Consider the following 23,832-nt stretch of genomic DNA (forward strand, 5'->3'; position numbering starts at 1 on the left):
TCTCAATCCCTTCATCCCCCAGCCTGTATTGATACTGGGGGTTGCCCTGACCCAGGTGCAGGGCCTTGCACTTGGCCTTGTTAAACCTCATGAGGTTCACACAGGCCCACTTCTCGAGCTTGTCCAGCAGTCTACGTTTGTGCTTTTATCTGTACAGCTAGAGTCTGAAACTGTATTTCAGGCAACACTTTAAACTCCCTCAGACTGGCATTCTTGCCAACAAAGATAGTCCAGCTTCCCCTCACTGTTCCTGCATCCGTATACCCTGTCCTGTCTTAGTGTGATTTTGTCCAGGCGTATGGTGATCTTGAATACGTAAGTGATACAGATGAAAACAGCCTATCAGAAATATGGTGAATTTTCAGATGGACGTTTCCAGTGGCTGGTCCATCCTGTTGTTGCACAGCCAGCTGTAGTGACACACAGGAGGAGGCACAGAGTGGGCATAGGAGTGGGAAGGCAACAGGACAGTGCTGGTTTGGGGCCTCTTGGGAATCCAAGGAGCTGCAACTGCAGGGTGCCTTCCCTGACACATTAAACCAATCTGAGCTGGATCATTCTGTTTGCCCTCTTTTCAAACCTGTAATTGTGCCATGAGTTTGTGTTGAGGAAGCAGAAAACTAGGTGTTTGGGGTTTTTTTGCCAAGTTACTTTTCAGTCAGGTCAGTTGCTGATTTCAAGCACATGACTTCATGTGTAATTACTGATGATGAGTGCTATTGCTGGGGTGAGAGAGGGAGGAAGTGGCTCACTGTTGGGAGGAGACAGTGGAGGTGGTAAGAGCAGGCAAGGTTTCCCGACCAAGCTGACCTCACAGCTGGATGCCACCAGAACAGTAATCCTGCCCCACCTTCCTTTTTCCCCAGCTGCCCAAGTATAAGAGAGGATTGGGATTTCCATTGTGGAGGAAGGTAATTACGGGACCAGCATCCCAATGATGTGATGTTCCTTGGGGTGGAGTGTGTCAGCTGCTGTCCTTCCCACTACCCCTTCAGTGCTGGCTGGTAGCCCTGCATCTGCCCTTGTGCTTGCTCAGGACTCACTGGACAAGTCACTGAGCTGATTTATCTCACTGAAAATGGAAGAAGCTATCGTTCTTCTTGTTGTGTTCATTTTATGCCACTCCTCACTGTCCATTTGCTCACCGTGGAGTCTGGCAAACACCAAAGCCAGCTAAAGGTAAACAGTGGCTGTGCACCAAAGCAGGTGTGAGGACGGCAGGAGAACAGAACCTTTGCCTGTTGGGGTGCGAAGCTGTTCTCTCAAGTCCACCTGAAAAACTGTACAGTGAGTTGTAAGCATTGGAGAACTAGTGGGAGAGCACAGTCTAGACTAGGAGAGATAGGAACTGACTCAGACCGTAGACCTGCAACCTTTAAACCTGGTTGAATTGTCTCATGTACTTTTCTTGAGGGGTTTGGGGAGTAAATCTTTCCTCCTTTGTTGATATCAATTCCGTCTGAGGTTAAATGTTGCCCTGCTGAGACATTGTGATAATGCTTTTGTTATGAAACTTCCCACCTTAATGAAACTAAAAAGTTTCAACGTTTTGGCACCAAAGAGTTTGGCAAAGTTCAGATACCATCTCAATGTTGAAATTTTTTTTTTCTTTTTTACTTTTCTGTTTTCCCATTTTCTCATTCATATTAACATTAAGGCAATATCCATTCTTTCTTTGAATGAGTCCACATGTACATGTTAATAAGGAATGTACTTGGGCTCTGCTTGTTGCTAGGAACCTTTCCATGTTACCACAACAGTTTTGCCCCTCTACTCTTCCTGCTTCAGATATGACAGAGAAGGTAAAGCACACCAGCTCTTTTCCTGGATACCCTTTCGAGCCATTGGAAGAAGAGACACAGACACGCAAGCAAAGCAGAAAGGCGATTCTAGAGCCAAGGGGTCAGTGCATGTGCTTCACCCTACAGTGATGGGCTCCTGGGTCCTGGGATGTGGGTCAGCCTTTTCCCTGTCAGCCTGTTATGAGACCTGCTGAGCCCTGGCCTCTGTGGGCTCCGCTGCTAAGGCAGACCCATTCACACCAAACACTGCTGATGCAGCCTGTTTGGCATGAAAGCTCCAACCTTTGCACAAATCTTCTGAAGAGCAGCTGTTACTCCCTGTATAACAAATGGGGATGAACTGTGCATATGATCGCATATACTTTCAGAATTTATCTGGTCAGTCCTTGATGACCTTCCTCTCCTGACACCAGAGAGGATTTCATGTCCATTCTGGCAGGTGTCCTGTTGCTCATGCATCTTTTCATGTTATTTTCCTTGCAGAGAGAACAGACTCCATCACCATGACTGTCAATCCATGCTGATTATCATGGATGTATAGTTTTACAAAAGGAACACAGTCTTCCATGTGGGATCTGTCCACTGCAGGTTCACCCTAGTGAATGATACCTCAGCATCATCTCCTTCTACGTCACGTGCCAGATTTCACCTCCAGTGTCTATAACTGTGACTGTAAATGGTGCACTTGTGTATCCATTAGCCTCTTATGTCATTGCCTTTATCCCAGTGATTTTCTCTGCTAGTAGCTGGGCTACTCAAGTGTTTATTGAGAGATGCCCTTTTGCCAGTAAAAATGTTCATTCTGGACATGTTCCTCATGGCATGGGGACTGCACCCTGGCTCAAAGCATGTAGAGTGCAGGGATATTGGTGGCTTTGAACTTGCCTTGCCAGAGTGCATGGAAAATTTGCAGTCTACTCTCTGAATGGTCACGCACACATGGAGTGATGAACTGTGATGTAGCATGTGAAGATGAAAAGAGGAACTCTCCCTCTTTGCATTATCTGGAGCTTGTCTGGGTATGCAAGTCAGAAACATTTTCGGAGATTTGGTCTAAAATCCTGGTTGAATGTCTTTCAGGAAGGGGGCAAACCTGTCATAGACCTCTTTGCCGCTCAGGCTAACAGGAATCTCAAATTTTTGTGAGTTGACACATTTTGCTCAAAGGTGGATCGGTGTTTGGAGTCACTCTGTAGTGCATTTTTAATACTATGGTTTCAGCTACTACAGGCTTTTGCTCTTATTCCTTGTCTTCTGAAGGCCCCCATCGCTGTAAGATGGACCTTGCTGATCTTAATTGACCAGAAGTTGGTTTAGTTCCAGGACTGTATTCAAATATTCATGTTAGAATTCCATTTTAACCAGGGAATTAGACTCCAGCTTTTCCTTCTCATGCCATACACTCTAAGGCTATATACTTCTCATCTCCATAGTTGGGAGTCCTCTCTCCTTTTATCTTTACAGATCCAAACCATTTCAACCCTGTTACAGGCTCTTCATCCCTGGGAAATGCAGTATTCGGTTGTCTCTACACAGTAAAAGGCAATGATGGGTTGAATCCTGACTTGCTATCAGATTGCAAAGGTGGAGTCTAATGAGGGCTAGTGTGCATCTGACTACAGCTTAGGTGGCTTCACCCTCTGCAATCAGGAAAGTTTTGGTTCCAGATACTTGCAATGCAGCTACCTGGAGATTCATCCTTGTCTTTGCCAGGCATAACACTGTCTCCAGTGCTTCAAGAACCAATGCAGCATTTGATAAAGCAGTTGTGCAATTGCTACTTGCATGAAAGATATCGAGACCTCCACCATGCAATGAATCATTGGGGGTAGCTGCTTGGATCCATTCACTGTTTAGAGTGCACATGGGATTCATTCAAAGAAAAAAAGATGTCTTACCAGTAACCGGTGTTCTTCACAATGTGTAGTCCACATATACATTTGTCTTCCATCTGCTTCTCCTCTCTCCTCAGAGTCCTTCCAGGTATGAGTCCTGTGATTGAGAGGTAGAATTGTTAGAATGTACATTTGGGCTACACTTCTCAAAGAGCATCGGTTACTGGTAAGTAACCTTTCTTTTAGTTTTAGATTGTTCTTAAAGAAGAGCTGAAAGAATCATCACCTTTTTGTATTTGCACTGCTTCTGCTTCTGTCCTGGGGTCAGAACTCAAATACTGCTCTGAATCTCACCCACAGAAGTTAGATGAAAAAAGGTCCTAAGATTACCTGATCCATTAAAAAAAAGACTGTTCCCTGGCATAACTTTTCTTTTTCTGTTTAGTTATTTAATTATACGATATTCCTCATTGCCAAAGAGGTAATTACTTCTGGCTATGTATATCCACAAGTGGTTTTGTGAACAGTATGTTGATGGGTTAATGTGAATCATGTTCTTTTAAACTTTCACACTCTGAAAACCCTATTATTATCAATTTGCTGAGAGTTACCTTGGAGAACTGTCACAAATAGCAACTATCTCTGGGCTTGACCAACTGACTGGTAATGCTGCTTGTTATGATTAACTTTCAACATGTTTTGACATGAATTTTTCATGTTTGGGTTATTATTTGAAAATTCTTTCTGAATGTCACCGAAGTATAATATATGCATCGATGAATCTAGAAAGTATTCCCCTAGGTGTTTGGTAAGCTCTTCGTACGTTGTATTACTCAAACTAATAATCAGTGGAAACTCTTCCCATACTCTGAGCTTGCTTACTCAGTGCATAACAAAAACAAAATTTAGTACCAGGTACAAATAGGTAGTGGGTTACTTTAGAAAACTATGAGAAAAACAATTATTATCAAGAAAGAGAAGTTAAAATTATGTCTGTCAGTAGGCTTACAGTAAAAGCGCAAAGACTGCCTTTGCCCCATAAGACCCCTCAAATATTGACATTTGATATTTTTTATATTTAAAGAGTATCAATGACATTTTCTGTGCTTTTCTTGTGTTCCATAAATATATTCATTAGCTTACTCTTAAAGTATTTAGCCCTTAAGAACTTAACAAATTATGCAAAAGATGTTATCTAGGATTAATAATGGAAGGAATTATTCTAAAGTCCTCATTCCAGAATGGTGTAACGCACTGACATGTAGCTTCTTTGAGGTTGTGAAGTCAAATGGTACAACGGTTTAACGTTTAGGGGTGTCATTTCAAAAAGTGTGCTGGTTTTGGTTTAGTTTGTTTTTATTCACCTGAGGAACTTCAGGGGAAATTTCTCATAAGAAAACATGAAAATTAAACACTAGAAAAAGAAGATATGCATTTCATGCTTTTCCAAGCTATTACTGCAGATGGTTGTTTTCCTGAAAAATCAGTTGGTGCTTCAGGATTTACCTTAAAAGAGAAATTTTTATTAATAATTTTTAAACTTTTACATTTACCAATGGCACGCATGATTTTACCTGTAATTTAACCTAATTAATATGAATATAGATAATCTCTATAGCACTAAGAGATTTCTTTAATTTGGCTGTTGCATTTTCAGATGGTTTTACAAATCCGTTTAAGAGATTGCAAACTGAAGTTATTAGTGATTAAAAAATTGCACAGGAATGAAACTGTTGCTCATGCAAGAAAGCATGCACAGCGGGTGGCTGCCAAGTGTTAGAATTAGTGTAATTGTTCTGAAGATTCAGAGATACTGTTTTCCCACAGACTTCATGTCTCTGGATGCCATTCAGCTGATGCCTGAAGGAATGGGTGCAAGGTCTATGGCTATATTTCTGTTAGTCCTATTCCCAATCCTGACTGCTGGGCTACAGTTGCTCTGAAACAGTCAAACAGCACCTTCCAGTAGAGAAAAAACCTCATGCAAAGGTTATTTATTCAGGCTGAGTAAAATACCATCCATAGTAAGAATAAGTCTTTTTGGTACAGCATAGTTTGCCTTTGAATTGTAAGTTAATTTAATTTGGCCATCTTCTCAATTAACTATCTATGCACCAATTAAAGTTTCATCTAGTATTGTGAATACATTTTGCCTTAGATTTATAAAAACAATTACGTATGTAATTTTCCAAACTGTCTAGTGAGAAGTTTCAGCATTTAAGCATAAAAGAAAAGCTCTCTGTTGAATAGCACAGCCATAAACTTTACATTTCTTTGTACTGATATCTGATTGCAGTCCTGTATTAGATCAATGGAAGCAGTGCAGGTTAATAACTTTTTTCAATTACTGATGAACAGTTTTCTCTTCAGAGGAGGCCAAATCCTTTACTGAGGATGATGTGAGTGAGTTCTCAGAGTTATGCTGATTTATAGCAAAAAGGGTCTGGCCTATAGTTTGTAGAAAGTAATCAAAGTACACCCATGCATAACTAATATTTGAGATCCTTTGTAGGTGTAGTATACCCTTATTTTGACTGATGAAGCTAGAAAAACATTTATGTATTTACCTTTCATGGTTAAATTAATACAGTATAAGTGACAATTATCATGGGCCTCGTTTTGAAAGCGGGTATAATGCAAAGTCACTTGGTAATTCAGTTTGAGTGAATGAAAGTCAGAGTGTTTGCATGTGTGTTGTTAGTGCAGAGGAAGGAGAAATGTTCCTACAGTACACAATTTAAAAAGCAGTCTTAAACTTGCAAAAACAAATTGCAATTAGAAAAAGAGGCTGAGGCTTATCTTGGTTGAAAATTTTCAAAAAACAGTAATGATTTTGGGTGCCTCCATTCTTTGATCTCTAATTTGAGATTTTTTCTTTTAAAGACTCCTTAAAATCGGACCTTTTCAGATGTTTAAAAACAGGTATCCAGGCTTATTGGCAAAGAAGAATTAAAAATAAGGAATTCTGTGTTTTGTTTGAATATGGAAATGGAAAACCAGCTTGGAGATCCCCTTGCCACACATAATTTCTGAAGCATGCTTACCAATTTTGCTTCTCCCTTTGATACACACTTCTCAACTTGAGTGCATTGGAAACATCACCAGTAACCCTCTGCAGACAAAGGTTTCTGTATAGTTTTGAAACTTAACCTTACAGGTACTGAATCCTAAAGTGTAAAGAAATAAAGGTATCACTTGAAAAGCAAATGTTCTTCTCTTTTTATACAGAAAAAAAGCTCTGAATAAAACATCTGGATAAACACTGTTTAAGAATCTTTATGTTAACTATTAAAGCTTAAACTTGTAACCTGAATTTATAAAGAATGTCACATACTGCACTATTCCGCACTGCAGTATTCATTTTATGGTAAGACAGGAATGAAAACTAAATTTCAGGTAGTTCAGGTACTCCTTACTTTCTTATGGCATTAATGCTAGGTTTAAACATGCACACACACATGTAAAACCGCTCTAGTCTATACAGGTATTTAATTGGAGATTATGTCATATCACATTATGTATGTGTATACATTCATGTCAATTTATTTCATTTTTATAGATAAGTCATTTTCAGTATAAGGTATTCTTATTAAAATCTTTAAAATGTGTTACTTGCAGTAAGTACACACTGCTTTCTGAAATAACATGATTTTTTATGGTAATGACTTTGTGGCAAAAATACATCTGAAGTAATTCCGTAATGGATACACTTCAAAGCGCTGCATAGAGGCAATGGTACAAAGCCTTGTGAGGTGCCTATCTCCCAGAAAGACAGATAGATTTTTAGTATGAAGAAGACTGTAGGAGTATTGTTGGCTATTTGCTGGTCGAGGGGCAAAGGATTCTCCTGATGATGCCGTGCAGGTGGAGTACCTGACAGAGGATTGCCTGTCTTTATCTGAGGTGTGAGTGAACGTATCTGCAAAAGCCTTTCTTTCCACAGTATGGGATTGTCTGACTATCTCAGAAAAGGGCTTTTACTCTTTTCTTTTTGTTAAATCCCATTCAGCTTTTGTCTTTGTAGACAGTCCTTTGGTCAGTCCATTTCTTCCTACAGTCCTCCAGCTCCTTAACCTTCTGTAACACAAAGATGTGAGAATATCGGTATGTGGTTAGGACAGCCCTCTCATGTTGGTAGAGACTGAAAAGTAAAAATAATGTGTTCAGAACTAGTTAGTGGGAAAAACATGAATGAAGTTTCCACAAGTATCTAGTCATCATTTCCCCATTCCCACATTCAGATCACTTTTAGGAAATGTGTTTACGTGTATAATTAAAATGCTAATTTTTTTACTGTTTCATTTAATTTTGTCATTTAGGTTCACTATGAATATTTATATTATCTTAAGCTTTTTCCTTGCATTTCTGCAAAAATGAATTTTCAATAATCTTAGAGTATTTCTGTTCCAAAACTTCAGTGTCCGATAAAAGGATTTCTGTTAGCTACACTGAAAACTGTTAGGTCTTTCCTATAAGTCTCCCTGGGACCAAGATTTTTTCTGTTTTCTGTGTTACAAGCTGTAACTTTGGTTACATTATAGCCCAGGCAGAATACTGGTATCTCCTTAGTACCTTTAGGGTATGATGTCAGTAGTTTTAGATTCCAAATGTCACTCTTAATGTGGAATGCCCTTAATAAAATATTATATTTTAGTAAAAAGTGAGAGAAAATAAAGGTATGAAATTATAGCAATTTCAGTATAATCAAGATAAACATGCTATATACAAATATTTAAAAGAAACTACTGTGAAAATGAAGGATTCATGTTGTTCCAATATTATCATTTACAGACTGAAGAATTTGCCATTCACTTTTACTAAACTTAAAGAACTTGCAGCTTTGTGGCTTTCTGACAACCAGGTAATGACTTTCAATATTCATATTTTCTTTAGTAACTAGGGATCTTAGCAAGGGCCGTAAATGAAACCTATAATTTGATACATGATTGTAGTAGAATTTTAGAAGTGTTTGCTCCCAGTCCAGCTTTATACTTTCATACCAAGGTATAGATTCTTCTGGCTGTCATTTATTAACTTGGAAAGATCACCTTTGCAGGATTTATTACTTGCATCTAGCTAAGCTTCTATATCCTTACAAAAGTAGTAAATAAAGGCCAAAAGCATCAAGAGAATGTTTTGTAAATAGAAATTCAAGAGGTAAGACTTTGTTATCAAACTTGTTATTAGTTTGTCCCATCCTTTACTCCATCTATGCTTCTATTCTTGTCGTCTTCCTTTTCCCTTTTCCTGTCTGTGCTTCCATTCCTGCATATTTTAAACTCCATTAAAGTCAGTGGGAGTTTAAACCTGTAAAAGATGCACAAGAACTCTTAGTCTTCTTTTGGAGGAAACTCTCATTTAAATTCCTTTTGAATTTAAGTATGCCTTTCTTTGTTCCAAGGGGTTTGGTTTCACTACTATATATTCTTTAGGATTCCATTTTAAAACAAATTGTGTAACATGAACACTGAGAAATGCAACAAGTTCAACCAGCATCTGAGCACTAAAATAAGTCTTGATCCTTTCCAGGATCGGTGGATAGAATAATTTTGCACTTCCATAATTTAACTCCAAGTTAAATTAGGAGAAAAACTCAATTTGTACAATGTTAGAAATGTTCAGCGTACCTAACAGGTTTTAATAATCTCAATAAATTCTCATAATCTCATCTTTCTCACTTTGCAATAATGCCCATGGTCAGATATTATACCTCTTTAACTGAAGTTGATGAGGATAATTCTTCAGGGGCCAGTTATCATGCTACTGGAAATTAATCCATCCTTTGATCCATATGAAAAAGCCACAGGGACTCAGGTCCTGCGGCTGCCTGTTTGCAGGAGATCGTGTGCTTATGCCTGTGCTGAGCACTGCTGGTTGCAGAACGCTCAGAGCAGAGCCCGTGCCTGTCCACGGGGCACAGCCCAGCAGATGGAGTCACTCCTGGCCAGTGCATACCATTCAGCTGTGCCCTCAAATCATAGCAAAGCCAAATGCAGCGCAGTCAATAGACTTACGCTGGTACATGCTTATTGCACTGCTCCTGTACTTTTTACTTTTATAGCTAAGCAAAAAATTTTAAAGCTGAAGGGAGGGGAGACTAAGTGGGAGGGATAATAGAAAATGATGAGTAAATTTTAATGTGTTAAATTAGGATTCTCATTTTTTTCACTCTAATTTCCATTAAAAATATAACATTGCATGACTCCTCAGCCCAGCCACAGAACATACACTTCCTTTTAAATATACAATATTTTTTCAGCATTTTGACTTTTCTACAGTATAGCATAGATTAATTTCTATTCTATGAACTATGACAGTCACTCCTAGATGCTACATTAGAGCAAAGCAATAACAAAAAATAATCAATTGAAGTAAAATGCAACGGTAACATCTGAATATTCAGAGTACCTCCATGTAAATTCTCCAGTATCTTGCACCAGGTTTACCCTCAGATGAACTAATAACTATCGTGAATTTACTTCTCGTTAGCCCTAGCTTAAAGTAGATCACAGCCATAATGTGGTTGTTTTAACTGTGTAATTGCAGCTCTGTTCTGCTGATCCTTTAGCTTCCTCACTGGTATGACTGAACATGCAGTCAGTATTTCTGATATTTAGTGTTCTTCTGTTGATCCCCGCAGGAATTACAGGAATTACAGAAGTGAGGAATGGGAGAGGAGGCATTTCCACCAGATTAATACTTGTTTTAGTCCATAGAGAAGTTTATTTTCACATAGAATTTTAGTTAATCTTGTATTTTCTATTCATCAAATGCTAAAATCCCATCTCAGTTAACACACGTGCTCTGAGTTAACAGTTCTTTGTTTTGCCTTTCCTGTACAGTCCAAGGCTCTCATTCCACTGCAAACTGAGGCTCACCCAGAAACAAAGCAGAGAGTACTGACTAACTACATGTTTCCCCAGCAACCCCGCAGTGATGAAGGTAAAAACGCCATCAGCAATTCCTACAAATGCAGGAACAGTGCTTGCTCAGGTAGTGGAGAAAAAAACGGAGGGAGGGAGAGAAAGGGGTTTCAGACATGGTTCTGTGTGTCTGTCTCTTCTGACACATAAAGCCAGTGGTGCACACATAACAGTCTGTATTTGGTCATACACAAAGGAATCCTGTTTGCAAATCCATTATTCTCAGGCCATCAGATTTACGTTTTCTTCAACACTTTTTTATTTTCAGAAGAATGGCCTTGTATAAACAATGTGAACCTGGGAATTGAGTGTGCATGGGACAGAAATTCTAGGATATGCCTTGCTGCCATGCGGACAGGCTGTTGGCCAGAGCCAGCTCAACCTGCAGAGACACTGGACCCATCTGAGGGAGCTGGGGGAGTGGGCCAGCTCCTAGACATGGGGGGGTTCAGAGCTCTGAGCCTGGCAGAATTGAGGGTTTGGCTCCTGACATACCTACGTTAAGTTAGAGAGTTTGCCCTCAGCTCCAGATCTGCCCTGAAACCCTGTTGCTTCCCATGACTCTAATTGCAGTTTTAATATTAAACTCTGTTTGTAATGGTTTGTCAGTTACTACTCTCATTGCCCCCCTCAACAGTTTTAAAACAATAACCCAAGATTACAGGATCAACTACGAACATATCTTTTTGGATGACTTCCAATCTTCTGTTGGGTGCACTAATTACTTGTTCTTGTGCATTGCTGTTTGCAATTTAACTGTAGATTTCCAGTCAGACAGTGATAGTTTTAACCCTACTTTATGGGAGGAGCAGAGACAGCAACGTATGACTGTTGCCTTTGAATTTGAAGAAAAAAAGGAAGAGGAGGAAAATGCAGGGAAAGTTAAGGTAAGTTCTATTTAATTTATTCTGGTATTCACATATTATGGACAGGGTCCAATTTACAAATCTTGAGTTGAACTATTTTTGTGTTCTAAATACCCAGAAAATACTTGTCATCATGTTTCAAGTACAGCAGTTGAGGAAGAATAAGATACCTGTTCTCCCTAAACTACACATTACCAACTTCTGCTTTTGCTATTGTTGTCTAGACAGCAAAACTTTGATTTCATAGGTCAGTTCAGGCCCATAACCCTAATGTCAGGTTCCTACTGTGACAGGTGTTTTATCATGAAGACAAAATTAAGACAAAATGTTGGGAGACTTAGGATTAATGTCCCACCACCTAGTTCTTTAGAAATATTTAGATCACATAGGGGATTCCATATTCCTCTCAAAGTGGAAGTTGACGAGAGCTTTGCAACTTCATGGAGTTACACAGGAATGTGGTTACATCAATTTTGTAACCTACCAAAAATGAAGATCAAAACATGAATATCCTCCCCCATTTATCTGAAATTAATATAATTCCAGAGTTTTCAATTGAGCCCTTAATCAGTTACATTGTTAGAAGGATATTGTCAGGACCATCTACGTTTACATGGCATGAAAATTTCTATTTCTTGAATAATATAAAGGAATTTCCCCAGATCAAACACTTAAACATTGCAAATTTTTAACTGCAGTAGGATACCCAACGTAAAATGTATTGCCAGAGGCAAAAATAATATGAGGAGATTTAAATCATATTTTAATTTTAAAATCAGCAATACCCTTATTAATAGCTATTTAACAATCCATTTAGATCTTGGAAATTTTGGATTTTTCTTTTAATATTTTTCCCAATTAGAAATTTTCATCTAACTTTTGTAACCAGAGATAATGGACTCTGCTGCTTTAGTAAAACAGAAAATGAAGTAAAAAAGCAACCTTTGCCTCACAATAAATAGATTAAACTGAAATTTTACCCCAGATGAACTGCAGATTTATGAGTCGCATATGGAAAACAGAGCATCTGGGAGGCTTTTATATTGTTCCACCACTTCTTATCAGAATTTTAACTGTGGGTAATATGGCTGTCCAAATGTGCAAAACAATTGAAATATTAACAGAGAAATAGATACCAATTTCTAAGATCATAGAATTTAATTGTATTGTTATTTGCAAGCATTATTTTAAATATTGAAATGTAATATATGAATTATATCACTTAGATAGCCATTTTGTTTTTAATATATTTCAGAACGCTATGACTGACTGAAACAAATGTTTCCTTTGAGTAAACTGTTCTTGTAAAAAAAAAAAATCCTGCATCCACTGAATGCTATTCCTGTACTTCAGTTCAAATGCTGCCATCTGCTGTATGGAAAACGGGGAGGCAAACACAGCTGAGACACAGTACCACATTTTCAGGTTTCCTAGAAACAGCACTTAACAAAAATAGCTGGCCTGTGCCCATGCTGTGAGCAGATGTCTCTGTGTGGTGTGATCCCAGGCCCAGGCGTGCCGCACCAGAGCTGTTCAGGATGCAATGGATGCTCTGGTTGCAGTGCTTCTTACCTGGGCTGTTTGCTCATCCCTGGCAGCTGCTGCCAAAGTCGTGGTCTGCAGAGCAGAGTTTGCATTCCCAGAGGCTTGCATCCATCAGCTGCAGTCTCAGCCCAGTCGCGGCAGGACATGAGAAGGGCAGCCTGCAGCCGATCGTGCTGCCAGCAGAAGGAGTGGTTTGTATCATGTGGGTCATCCATATCCCACAGGGCTGCACCTCTCCGTAATGTTTGGCTTGGCCATCCAAAGGTCAAGACAGTCTTTATCCTTTGTATTGCTGCTCCTTAGTTGTGGAAGATTCCAACACTAAAATATATTTCCTGGAGTTCTTACTTACCTGTTCTCCCTCTCACCCATAGAGAGTGGGTATAAACCAATGTTGTAGTATATGAGTCTGTTTCTGTATGAGATTCCTCTATTCCCATATACAGTCCAATGTTCCTCTCCTCCATAATGATCCTAACGTCTTCTCATCAGACCAAAACACTAAATTTTGCAGCTGATGCTATAGTTATTGCTTATATAGAGAAGAATTATTAAATGAAAAGCTAAGCAGGGAGCTAGGAGCTGATAAAATATTTCCTCCTGTCTGTGTACCTTCAAGAGAGCATCTCTCGTATCTCACTGTGTGTACACCAGATACCCATGAGTACCTGTAGTTTGTAAAAGCTGAAGGTAGAGAAATAATACTGTTCAAACCTGGGAAATCTTGCCAGGCTGTGAAAGGAAAAGATTTCCCACTGAAGGTGTGTGGGGGTTTTTTTCCCTATCATGGAAAACAGCCTTTTCGCCCAAGCCATGAAAAAAATGAGCTGAAATTCAATTACTATTAATAAGGTAGAAATGCTGGTTTGCATCCTTCTGGTATGTCTGTGCTCTTTCCCAGTAATGCCAATTCATCTGTGTATATGAATGACTGTAAAAGTGTTGTAAAGAGCTATTTGACTGAACTGTTCACCAGCCTGTGTTTAGATGCATGCACATGAACTAAAAGCTAGTTGCTGGAATCTTTTAAGAACTTAGTGTGTGTCACTCCATCCATGTGTTGCAACAGGCCTTAGGGAGGATTTAACATGTATGTTTTTAGCAGTTTCACCAGACCTTTATGGGATGAATTTGAAGGTTAACTTAAATTATCAATAGGCATTAACCACAAACATTGGTAGCGTTTTATAAAAGCATACATAGTTTTCACTTTTTATCTTTCATAGTTAAAACTGAACTCTCAGCCAACTATATATTAAAATAGATTTGGTAGTTGAAATTGTTCAATGACTTCTTCCATCAAAAATTTTGAACTTCAAAAATTCTCTTTTCAGGGTCATGCTACTTTTCATGTAGCATTAAACATACAAGAATTGTATCGACAGGGAGTACAGATTTCCTCAGTAATGATAAGTCTAAATCAGTGATGAAAATATCTGCATTCTAGTGGATATCACCTACCACAGCTGCCAGTATTTTTACTGTTTAATATTAATACTCACAGTGATATGAAACTCTTGCTGAAATCCCTGCCTATGACTTGTCTATCTCATGAAAGTCTTTCGGTTAATTTTTCCTTGAGTAGTACTTAGTGAGGAATTGCTCTATAACTTGACTTTTAGCTATGTTTGTCTGCAGACCTTACACTTAAATCATGGTCTGAATTTTGTGAAAAAGGAATTGCCTAATTAGGCCACATCTAAATACGATTTCTTTCAACCGTAAATCAACCAGAGCTTTAGTAATGCTTTACAGACTTAATTTATTTTTTCTGTTGAAATTCTTTATTAACATATGACATCATAGTCACACATTTTAACATTTTATGTTAAAGTCATGTCAGAATCTATTATCCGTAATGTTTATTCTATTGTGGTTCAGAATTGTACACTAGTATTTCATACAGTTTTATTTTCCAAATCGATCATGCTTTTGCTTCTAAACTATTCCTATCAACAGACCATATTCATTTGAATCCAAAATTACATTTTTCCTACTCATTAGGAATTTAAAATCCAACAGCTATAATAGTGAGCTATTAAAAGTAAGCTCCCTTTGCTTACCTCACGTACACAATGAGGTAAAAGCTTCTTTGTGGTAAATGATTCCAAATACTTATCACATGGTACATGTGGAGTAATTTCGAATTTCACAGCCTCATAATTGGGAACAGTTATCCTGACATGCACAGCTTGCACTGGGAGCTGTAATTTTACTCCACTGAAGGATTTTATTGCATTTCCACCCCAAATTTGGGCCCAAAGAGAGTGGCAGGCTCAGCCAGCACCTTCTACATTTCAGCTGACTGCATTTGGTGGCTGTTATGTGCACTCGAGTGGGCTTGCTGCTTCGCAGGGTGTGCTCTCTGGTTCACCTTGTGAATTCCAAGCTTGGTGCTTAAGCCATAACCATCTTTCACAGGTTGCACAAAGACGGTGGAGATAGGGCAGGTTTGCAGCATGAAGGACAGAGTGGGGAGGGCAGGAGATGCTCTGTGAAGGAGAGGGAAGCATCTGCCGCAGGCTAGGCTCAAGGGACAGACCTACAAGCTGCCCACACTCTCTACGCAGCCCAAGCAGCCTTGCTGAGGTCGTGCTTTGTTTGGATGCACGCTTCAGTTTCCTCAGCATCTCTTCTCCTGATGTGGTGTGATGTTCAGCAGACAAAATATGTCTGTAACACAGTAGGGGAGGTATAAGGAGAAGTCAACATCATGTATGTCGCCTTTCATGCTTGGATCATTCCTGACGTGGTCATTTGCTGCACCGTCTCCTCAGAGCAATTTGCTGATAGTGTAATGTCTTGCCAGATGACAAGGGGCGATATTGTCCATGAGCCTTCTCAGCCACTCTTCCCCTTTCACTCAACCCTGAGATTTTCTAGAATTGTCTTCAAATTAGGATTGCTTTGGACTTGGGACATACAATGTTTCTCTACTTCCGAGTGATAAAAATTATAAACTTAAAATGTGGAGGAGTTTTCTAGAAAATCTGTAGGTCTGTCAGTTAAAGTACTATTCAGTGTGACTTAGGGTGACTTTTCTGTAGTGGTTTGAGTCTATTTTCCTGTACTTTCTGTATAAGAAAAGAGTAAGATGCACTTGAGCACATGTACGTACATTATACATCTCAAAGAGCAAATAGCTCCCAGTAGATCAGATTCTGTTCTCAGCTGCCGTAGATAATTCAGATTAATTCAGTACACTGAACATAGCTAAATTAATTCTGCATTTACACCAGTATTGTTTTGAAAAAGTGTGATTTAATACGTCAGTACTCTCAAGTGAAGTGTAGAATTAAAATACAATACTCTCACAGGGTAAAAGGTAGGCTTATAGGGAACCATTCCCATCCATTATTTTATGTCACTGAAATTCCATTATAGGTTGATATAGTGTAACTGAGAGCAAATTTCAGTGCAAAAATTCATGAAGATAGCTCTATGTAACACATTACCTCAAATAGATTAATTAAAAATTTGAGGAATTTGCACTTAGCCATAGTACTGTAACCATGGTTTTAGTTTGCATGCTGTTTTCATTTTGTATTTGTGCTTTAATTCTTTTTATGAATGTTCAGGTTGAAATAAATCTAAAACGTTATCCCACTCCATACCCGGAGGATTTAAAGAATATGGTAAAATCAGTTCAAAATCTGGTGGGCAAAACAAGCCATGGAGTACGGCCTGAGAACTCAACACCAACTGCGAACAGTGAACAAACTGTGAAAGAAAAGTATGAGCACAAGTGGCCCATGGCACCAAAGGAGATTTCAGTGGAGGTAATGTAAAAGGATCGTTGTTCCTCTCAAGAGTTTGAGATGGGGTTTTAACATAACTCCATCAAATGATATTCTGCATCTGCTGTGAACTTCATACCTAATAGTTTCTAGCTTCATTCCGTCAAGTTAATTTAGTTTCATATTGAGTTGCTGTTTTTCCCAATACTACTGAGTTTATCAGACTGAATTTTTGGTTTTAAATCTAACTAGATCTGAATTTTGGTATTGATCTATACAAGCACTCTCCTAAATTTTAATGATATGAGAGACTTGCATATTAGCAGGGGAATGGACCTGATCATGATTTACATTTCAGACTTAAGTAAGTGTATTTCTGCGTCAAATATGTTAATGACAAATCAGTTTGTTCTGTCTGACCCTATGTTGTGGTTTAACCCCAGATGGCAACCAAGCACCACACAGCCACTTGCTCACCCTCCCTCCCCGCCCGGTGGGATGGGGGAGAGAATTGGAAGAGCAAAAGTAACAAAATTTGCGTGTTAAGATAAGAACAGTTTAATAATTGAAATAAAATAAAATAACAATAATAATAATAAATTGTAATGAAAAGGAAAACAACGAGGGGGGGAGAGGGAGAGAGAGAGAGAGAGAGAGAGAGAGAGAGGAACAGGTATGGAATATCCCATTGGCCAGTTTGGGTCAGCTGTCCTGGCTGTGCTCCCTCCCAGCTTATTGTGCACCTCCTTGCTTGCAGAGTATGGGAAGCTGAAAGGTCCTTGACTTAGTATAAACACTGCTTAGCAACAACTAAAACATCAGTGTGTTATCACTTACTCTCATGCTAAATCCAAAACACAGCATTATGCCAGTTACTAGGAAGAAAATTAACTCTATCCCAGCTGAAACCAGGACACCCTACTATGCCATTAGGTTCTGCTTCTTCTGTTCACATTACGTGTAGTAGATAGCCAATTTACCTTGTCAAAAGTTAATGAAGTCAGCAGGAGCGCTTCTTCGAGTGCAGGGAACTTTAGATCAGGCACCCCCTGAATAGCGACTTACAATGAGTTGCAGCATCTAGCCCTTAATATGTTTGCCAGAAGTGGGTCAGTATGCATAGTAACAAAGTCTTCTATTCTAACATCAATACAGTCACTGAAAGGTAAATTCCTACATACTGCAGTCTTGTGCAAAGCTGTTACAGATAGCTGAAGCTTGATCTCAGAGGGCATCTACTCATTAACATTCACACTAACGACTTACTTTGTGCAGGCACAATTTATAAATAAGGGAAATCTCTTACCCTGGCAGTATGTACTGATAGTTTATAAGCTTGGACAGGTCTACAAGAATACCAGCATTCTTGAAAGTCTTTGTGAAGTCTTAATGTTCAAAAGAAATAAATGAGGAAAAAAAATTATCACATTATCTTTTCACTCCTTTGTTATTTAAATATTATGATAAATTCATTGTCCTTGAAATAACCCTGTCTCTGGCTAGTTGTGTATGCATTAATTTTTCTTCCTCAGTTTTCCGTATCATTAACACAGATTGGCTGTTCTTACATATTCAGCAGTCACTGTAGCTGCTCTGTCAGTACTGTGTGTTTTATTTACAGTTAAATATATTCATTTCTTAAAAAAACAACCAAGTTTTCTCTTAAAATGGCTTCGGAAGACTTTCTTCAAATCTAGGCACAGGTTCAATTAGTACTTCAAACTAAAATATTTAAGTTAAATCATTCATGTTTTTATCTAAATCTGAAATTCCACCATTATTCCTTTTTACTCATTAAATTATTTCTTACTGTGTAAATCTGGCCTTTGAATGAACTTATGTTTTGTGGCATGAGTATTGACATGTTCTGCTGTTGTTGCTGAATACATACAATTTGTTTTGTATCATTTAGCTTTTGAACTTGAATATTCTTAATAACTTTCTGCAGGTTTTAATTATCCCTACTGTGAACATGCATATTATCTATCTGGAATTTGAATCAATGTTGTCTGACAAAGACATTAGGTGTTTGGTCTTGTGGCTGTGTCTGGTGACGCAGGCTTCAGAAATAGGCGGCTGTACTGGTTTAATTGCTGTTAAACTAAATGTTGTTAAACTAAAATGTTAACATCCCAGTTAACTGAGCCACAGCAGAGAGTCCTGTGAGTATGCAGAGCCCAGTGAAGCCTCCATTATGGAGGTGTAAGGAAAGAGTAAATGGCAGCAACACCATAAAATACTGCAGTTACTCTGAAATGCCAGTGTGACCACATACTGTGTTCTACCATAGAAAAAGATGAAGACAAATTTCATTCTTACGTTTCATTCTTTGATAAAAATGCGTTCACTTTTGCAACAGAAAAATAATCATCTCTAGTTTTTCTGTGAATGTACATGAACTGTTAATTGCATGGGTATCACAAAAACCAATCTATAAAAATAGTTGAATTGCTGAAGACCCTGCGGTAATTCCTGAAGTGCAATTAAATAATGTGATTGCAATTTCCTAGTTAATTTTCTACCACGAGTAACTGATGTGGGTGCATGACTATTTCCATCATATCAGTGAAGATGTATTTTTCATCTTCTATTATTATAATAGTGAAGATGGTGGAACTTTTTCAGATTTTAATTTCCCTAGTACTTAGTCAAGACTAGCAACACAACTATCTCGTCAACTCAAGAAAAGAAAAAAAAGTGTTCTTGTCATTCATACAAATAATGACACTGGGAAGATTTTATGGCCGTAAAGCAGGATGATGTATACATTTTACTCTCTTTGGCTTCCTGCATGAAGATAAAGAAGAGGTATGGGAAACTGTAGAAAAAGTGTGAATGATTTTGTGAACAATATTAGCATGATTTCAGTTGTAACACATTAAATAAAACATAATTAGGCTCCATTTGCTTTTCAGATAATTAGGAGACATGATCTCAAGCCTCAAGTTAAAATACAGTTTGAAAATGCAGGTGTGTTCTGATATAGATTTAGACTAAAGACAGTTTCTAATAAGAAGGTAATTTAATTTCAGGTGCAATGCTCACTATTTCATCCTCAGAGGCCAGATAAGCTGGTTTCTTTTCTGATCTCTTTTGGGTTTTCTTGCAATTAATTTACACATGTCTCTTCACAAAACTGTTTCTAAATAATTAAAGGGAGCATCTGAAATGAGTAAGAAGCTACATTTCAAATCCCCTATATCATCCTCCACCTTCAGTTACAATCAGCAAACAATTTCTTAAGTAATCATCAATTAAAATAAACCTCTTCATTGTCCTAAGTCATTTTGAAAGATGTGCATTTTGAACAAAAAGAAATCTGGGATAACTTAGTGTATTGTGTAGCTTTTCCATGAGAAACAATGAGAAATACCACAAATCAGCAATTAAGACCTTTATACTTGATATTCTTGATATGTATGAATTGACAAATAAACTGGAAATACTTCTATATAACTCTCAGCTTTGGATTAAAAAAAAGTCTTTTCTAGTCCAACCTACAGCATTCCATCCTTTGTGTTCATTCCTAGCAGGTTTATTAATACTGTGTAAAAAGGAGAGATTGTTATTCTTTGAGTGATGCGATGCAGATGCTAGTGCTAACAGCTAGAAAAATACCACATCAGCTGTATTGGATCTTCTGAGACCTTCATCTCATCTCAGTCAAAATAAGACCTCAATCCTTTTAACTTCTGACTTTGTTACTGTGTGGCTTTGGTTTGGGGTTTTTTTTTGGTGGGTGGGGGTGGAGAAGAGAGTTCTTTTTGTTTTGTTTTTAGTGAAAGTTTCAGAGACTGTCTTAAAAAGATCATCTTGCCTTTCCAGGAAGACTTACACACTTTTATTTCCCCCAGGGTGCCTGGCTTCAATTGATTCAGTTGATATGTCTGTTGTGGGAGCTGTTTTCCACTAATGAGATGCAGAATGACAGTCTCTCCTGATTGGGAGAGGAATTTATGCTAAAGATTTTTGGTTTGTATCTGCATGAAGCCCATACCTTGATAAACTCTTTGCAACAGAATTACCTATATTCTACCAGGAGTCAGAAATATCTTCATTATAGAGTTTTTGGTTTCTCCATGGCACAAAAGATCATTATTGAGGTTATGACCTTGGTGCCTTCTTATCAAAGGAGAAAGGAGGTAATGGTTTACTCATCTGGAGGTCTGACTCACAAGAGACCTTTCTTCAGGTAGGATGTCAAATGTCTTAAAGTTCATTTTGAGTTACTTTGACTTCTGCCTGACCTTATCTAAGTGTCTGGATTGGAGGGGCATTATTCAGGGCTGCGTCCAAGATAAAGCGTACCTTCCATAAAATCAGTCCAAGACATCACTTGACCCCCTGAGGCTACTGCTCTGTCCGTCCCCACCTGCCTGAGGACTCAGGAGGTGCAGTATTATATGTCTGGACATGGCACTCTGTACAAACTCGTATACACAGGGCACGTAGGCCTCGTTTATGTTTGATGGACCATGAAGTGGCTTTTTTGCAAAAGGCCTGAGACTCTCTCTATTGGCAGCAACCTCTGTGAGATGTATGCAGTTGGGTGTACTTCATCTAGATAAAGAGCAACAGAAGCTTGTTTCCTCCAGAGATGGGAAAGCACAGAGTGCAATTCACATATCGGGCTGTTGTAACTCAGGGCAGTACTGAGACTTCTGTCCTCACATTGAAGACCATATACAGAGCTGGACAAGAGCCTCTCCCTCGTTTATAACTGAGGATGATGTTAAAAGGTCTCCCATGCTCTGCAGTACATGACTGACAACTGGTCAGATAAGCATCAGCAGTTTATCTTTGCAGAATCCTGACCATGTCAGCTATAAACCATATGGCTTAGCCATATGAGATTAAACTACTGCAAATGGAAATTTTCATTATAAAATACGTCTTTGTAGGCTGGGGATCTCTAACTTTGATTTCTTTGGTGATAGGTAGTTCTGGTCAGTTCTTGGATGCATACCCTTGGCTGTATTTCTGATCACCTGAATAGGCAAGATTAATGTGTGCATTCCTCCAACTGCTTGCCGGTCCACCAGGCTGCAAGACAAAGAGACACATGGCAGAAACAATCATTATGCCTTACCTGCAGATGACAACTTTTTTCCAGGATCTACTATGTCTTTCCATGTGGAGTCCCAAAAACTACCTCTGTCCCAGCCCGTTCCTCATGTTCTTATGTCTCCTTTAAAAGCTCTATCATATGTCTGAGATTGCCTGCTGGAGCTGAAAAGGTGAGAGCTCATTGCATCAGTGCTGTAACACTGTGCTGGCTGCTGTATCACCTCTGCAGGTAGGAAGTGAGTTGGGGTTCCTTCGTTCTCCCACTTTCAGATTCTATATCCACATTCAGAAGTTTTCCTTCCACCAGTTCAGTTACATATTGTATTAACATCCTGTTTGGGACAATCTTCAGATCTAATGGCTACTGGAACCGGCCTTTCTGGAAGCTGCCACTGCAGCCACAAGAGTGGGAGAGATTTAGGAGCAGGTGGAAGATCCTCCACTCTGCTTTCTTCTGGGATAATCCCCTGTTTTGGGGTGAGTCTCGGTGCATTCCTGGTTTGGTGACTGAATTTTATTTAGATCAGTCTGATAATTGCTAGCTTAGACAGCAAAATATCCAGAACTGTGACTGCCTTTCACATGCTGAGCTTCAGATAGAATTTGTTTCATGATTTTTGTCAGGAGAAGACTTTTTAGTGGGACTTTACAACTATTGACGTCCAGGGCTGAGAGGTAGAAGTACTGCCATTTTCTGTGCAGAGACTGTAACGTGGGTAGGTGGCTCAGCGAGGCTTTGTTACAAAACTGCACCACTAACTGTGATTCTCAGGAAAGATGCCTATGCCTCAGTTAGCCTTGCTTGTATCTAGGGATATTCTGACAGCTCTCTGGTCGCATTTGTTCCTACACTTTCTGTGATCTCCTTTATTCTTTCGTTAAAGTTTTAGTAAAATCTGGACCGAGTAACATTTGCCTTAATCCGTTTATTTCTTTGCTTCTCCTTTTCTTTATATCCAGCTTGTCATTCTTCAGATTGACCTAGCCTTCTCCAGTTTAGAAGTGCTGCCAATCCTTGATGTATATTTAATTGTTCCTCTGGAATAGATCCATCATTAATCATCCTGCACTCCTCTGCCTTGTGTGTGCTGCGTCTGGCCAGAGCCCCGGTCTGCTCTATTTGGAGGCTTTATATTCTTTGCAAGCAGACTCAGAGTTAGGTTATTTTAAAAATTCCATATCTTCAGATTATAATTTAATGTTCTTGTGTTGTCAGCATGAATAATTGGTGATATTTCTCTTTCCCAGTTATTTTAATGGTTTTTACCACGTATTTTCTCTTGGGAAACAGCTCACCATATTTTTCTGTCCTCTACCTATATCTTTCTCTGGTTGGTCCTGAGGAATGAATTCTGACACAACACAATTGCATTTATCTCTTCCCTTTGTTCTTGCAATTGGTTCTATTAATACTTTTTTTTCCCCCTATTAGTGACCTTTTTGTTCTTGGGCTTGTGAGAAAAAAGGTCCTCTTAAACAGAGTAGAATTAAATGGAATATGATTTTGGTTTTTTGCAACATATTTCACTTTCATGGCATATTCACAAATGCCGGACTAGTTCTTTCAAAAGTGTACTGATTTCGTTAGAATAGCTGGAGTAGGGGCTAAAAAGAAAAAAAAAAAAGGATATAAAATAGAAAACTTCATAAAATCATGCACCTGAAATAAAAAACTGTGTTCATCATTATGTCAAAAATGGAACTGCTGGTTCTTCCTATCTTACAGCAAGTAGTTTTATTTTAAGCTTATAACTTTTGGAATTTTCATGGCACAATATTGGGATTCTAGGTTCAAGATAGAGAAAATAAAGAATTCCAAAAGAGTCACCTGTCTGATACAGACAACACTCATAAATCGACTCTGGAAATCCCAGACAGGAAGGAGAAAGAAGAGCATACAAAAAGCTCAGAGGTACAGCAAGAGACTTAACATGCACCATGCTTCAAAGGTGGAGAATTTCACACTCTGCAAATGCTATGCACTTTTTTATTTCTCAAAGAATGGTTTTGCATAAGTTTGTTACACTGCACTAGAAGATGATTGTGCTGCACTGGAA

The 23,832-nt window shown here is 38.6% G+C and overlaps 1 protein-coding gene across 1 annotated transcript in view; it reads left to right on the forward strand.

Moving 5' to 3' along the window:
- Positions 1-23,832, forward strand: part of LRRC7 (leucine rich repeat containing 7) — a 109,090-nt gene that overhangs the window by 56,709 nt on the left and 28,549 nt on the right. Inside the window, exons 12-15 of the mRNA XM_009320659.1 lie at positions 8,429-8,498; positions 10,480-10,579; positions 11,323-11,447; positions 16,550-16,750. Of these exons, the coding sequence (XP_009318934.1) occupies positions 8,429-8,498; positions 10,480-10,579; positions 11,323-11,447; positions 16,550-16,750 (496 nt within the window). The remainder of the gene's footprint in view (positions 1-8,428; positions 8,499-10,479; positions 10,580-11,322; positions 11,448-16,549; positions 16,751-23,832) is intronic.

Source organism: Pygoscelis adeliae, unplaced genomic scaffold, assembly GCF_000699105.1.
Source record: "Pygoscelis adeliae isolate BGI_AS28 unplaced genomic scaffold, ASM69910v1 Scaffold402, whole genome shotgun sequence".
Taxonomy (NCBI): domain Eukaryota; kingdom Metazoa; phylum Chordata; class Aves; order Sphenisciformes; family Spheniscidae; genus Pygoscelis; species Pygoscelis adeliae.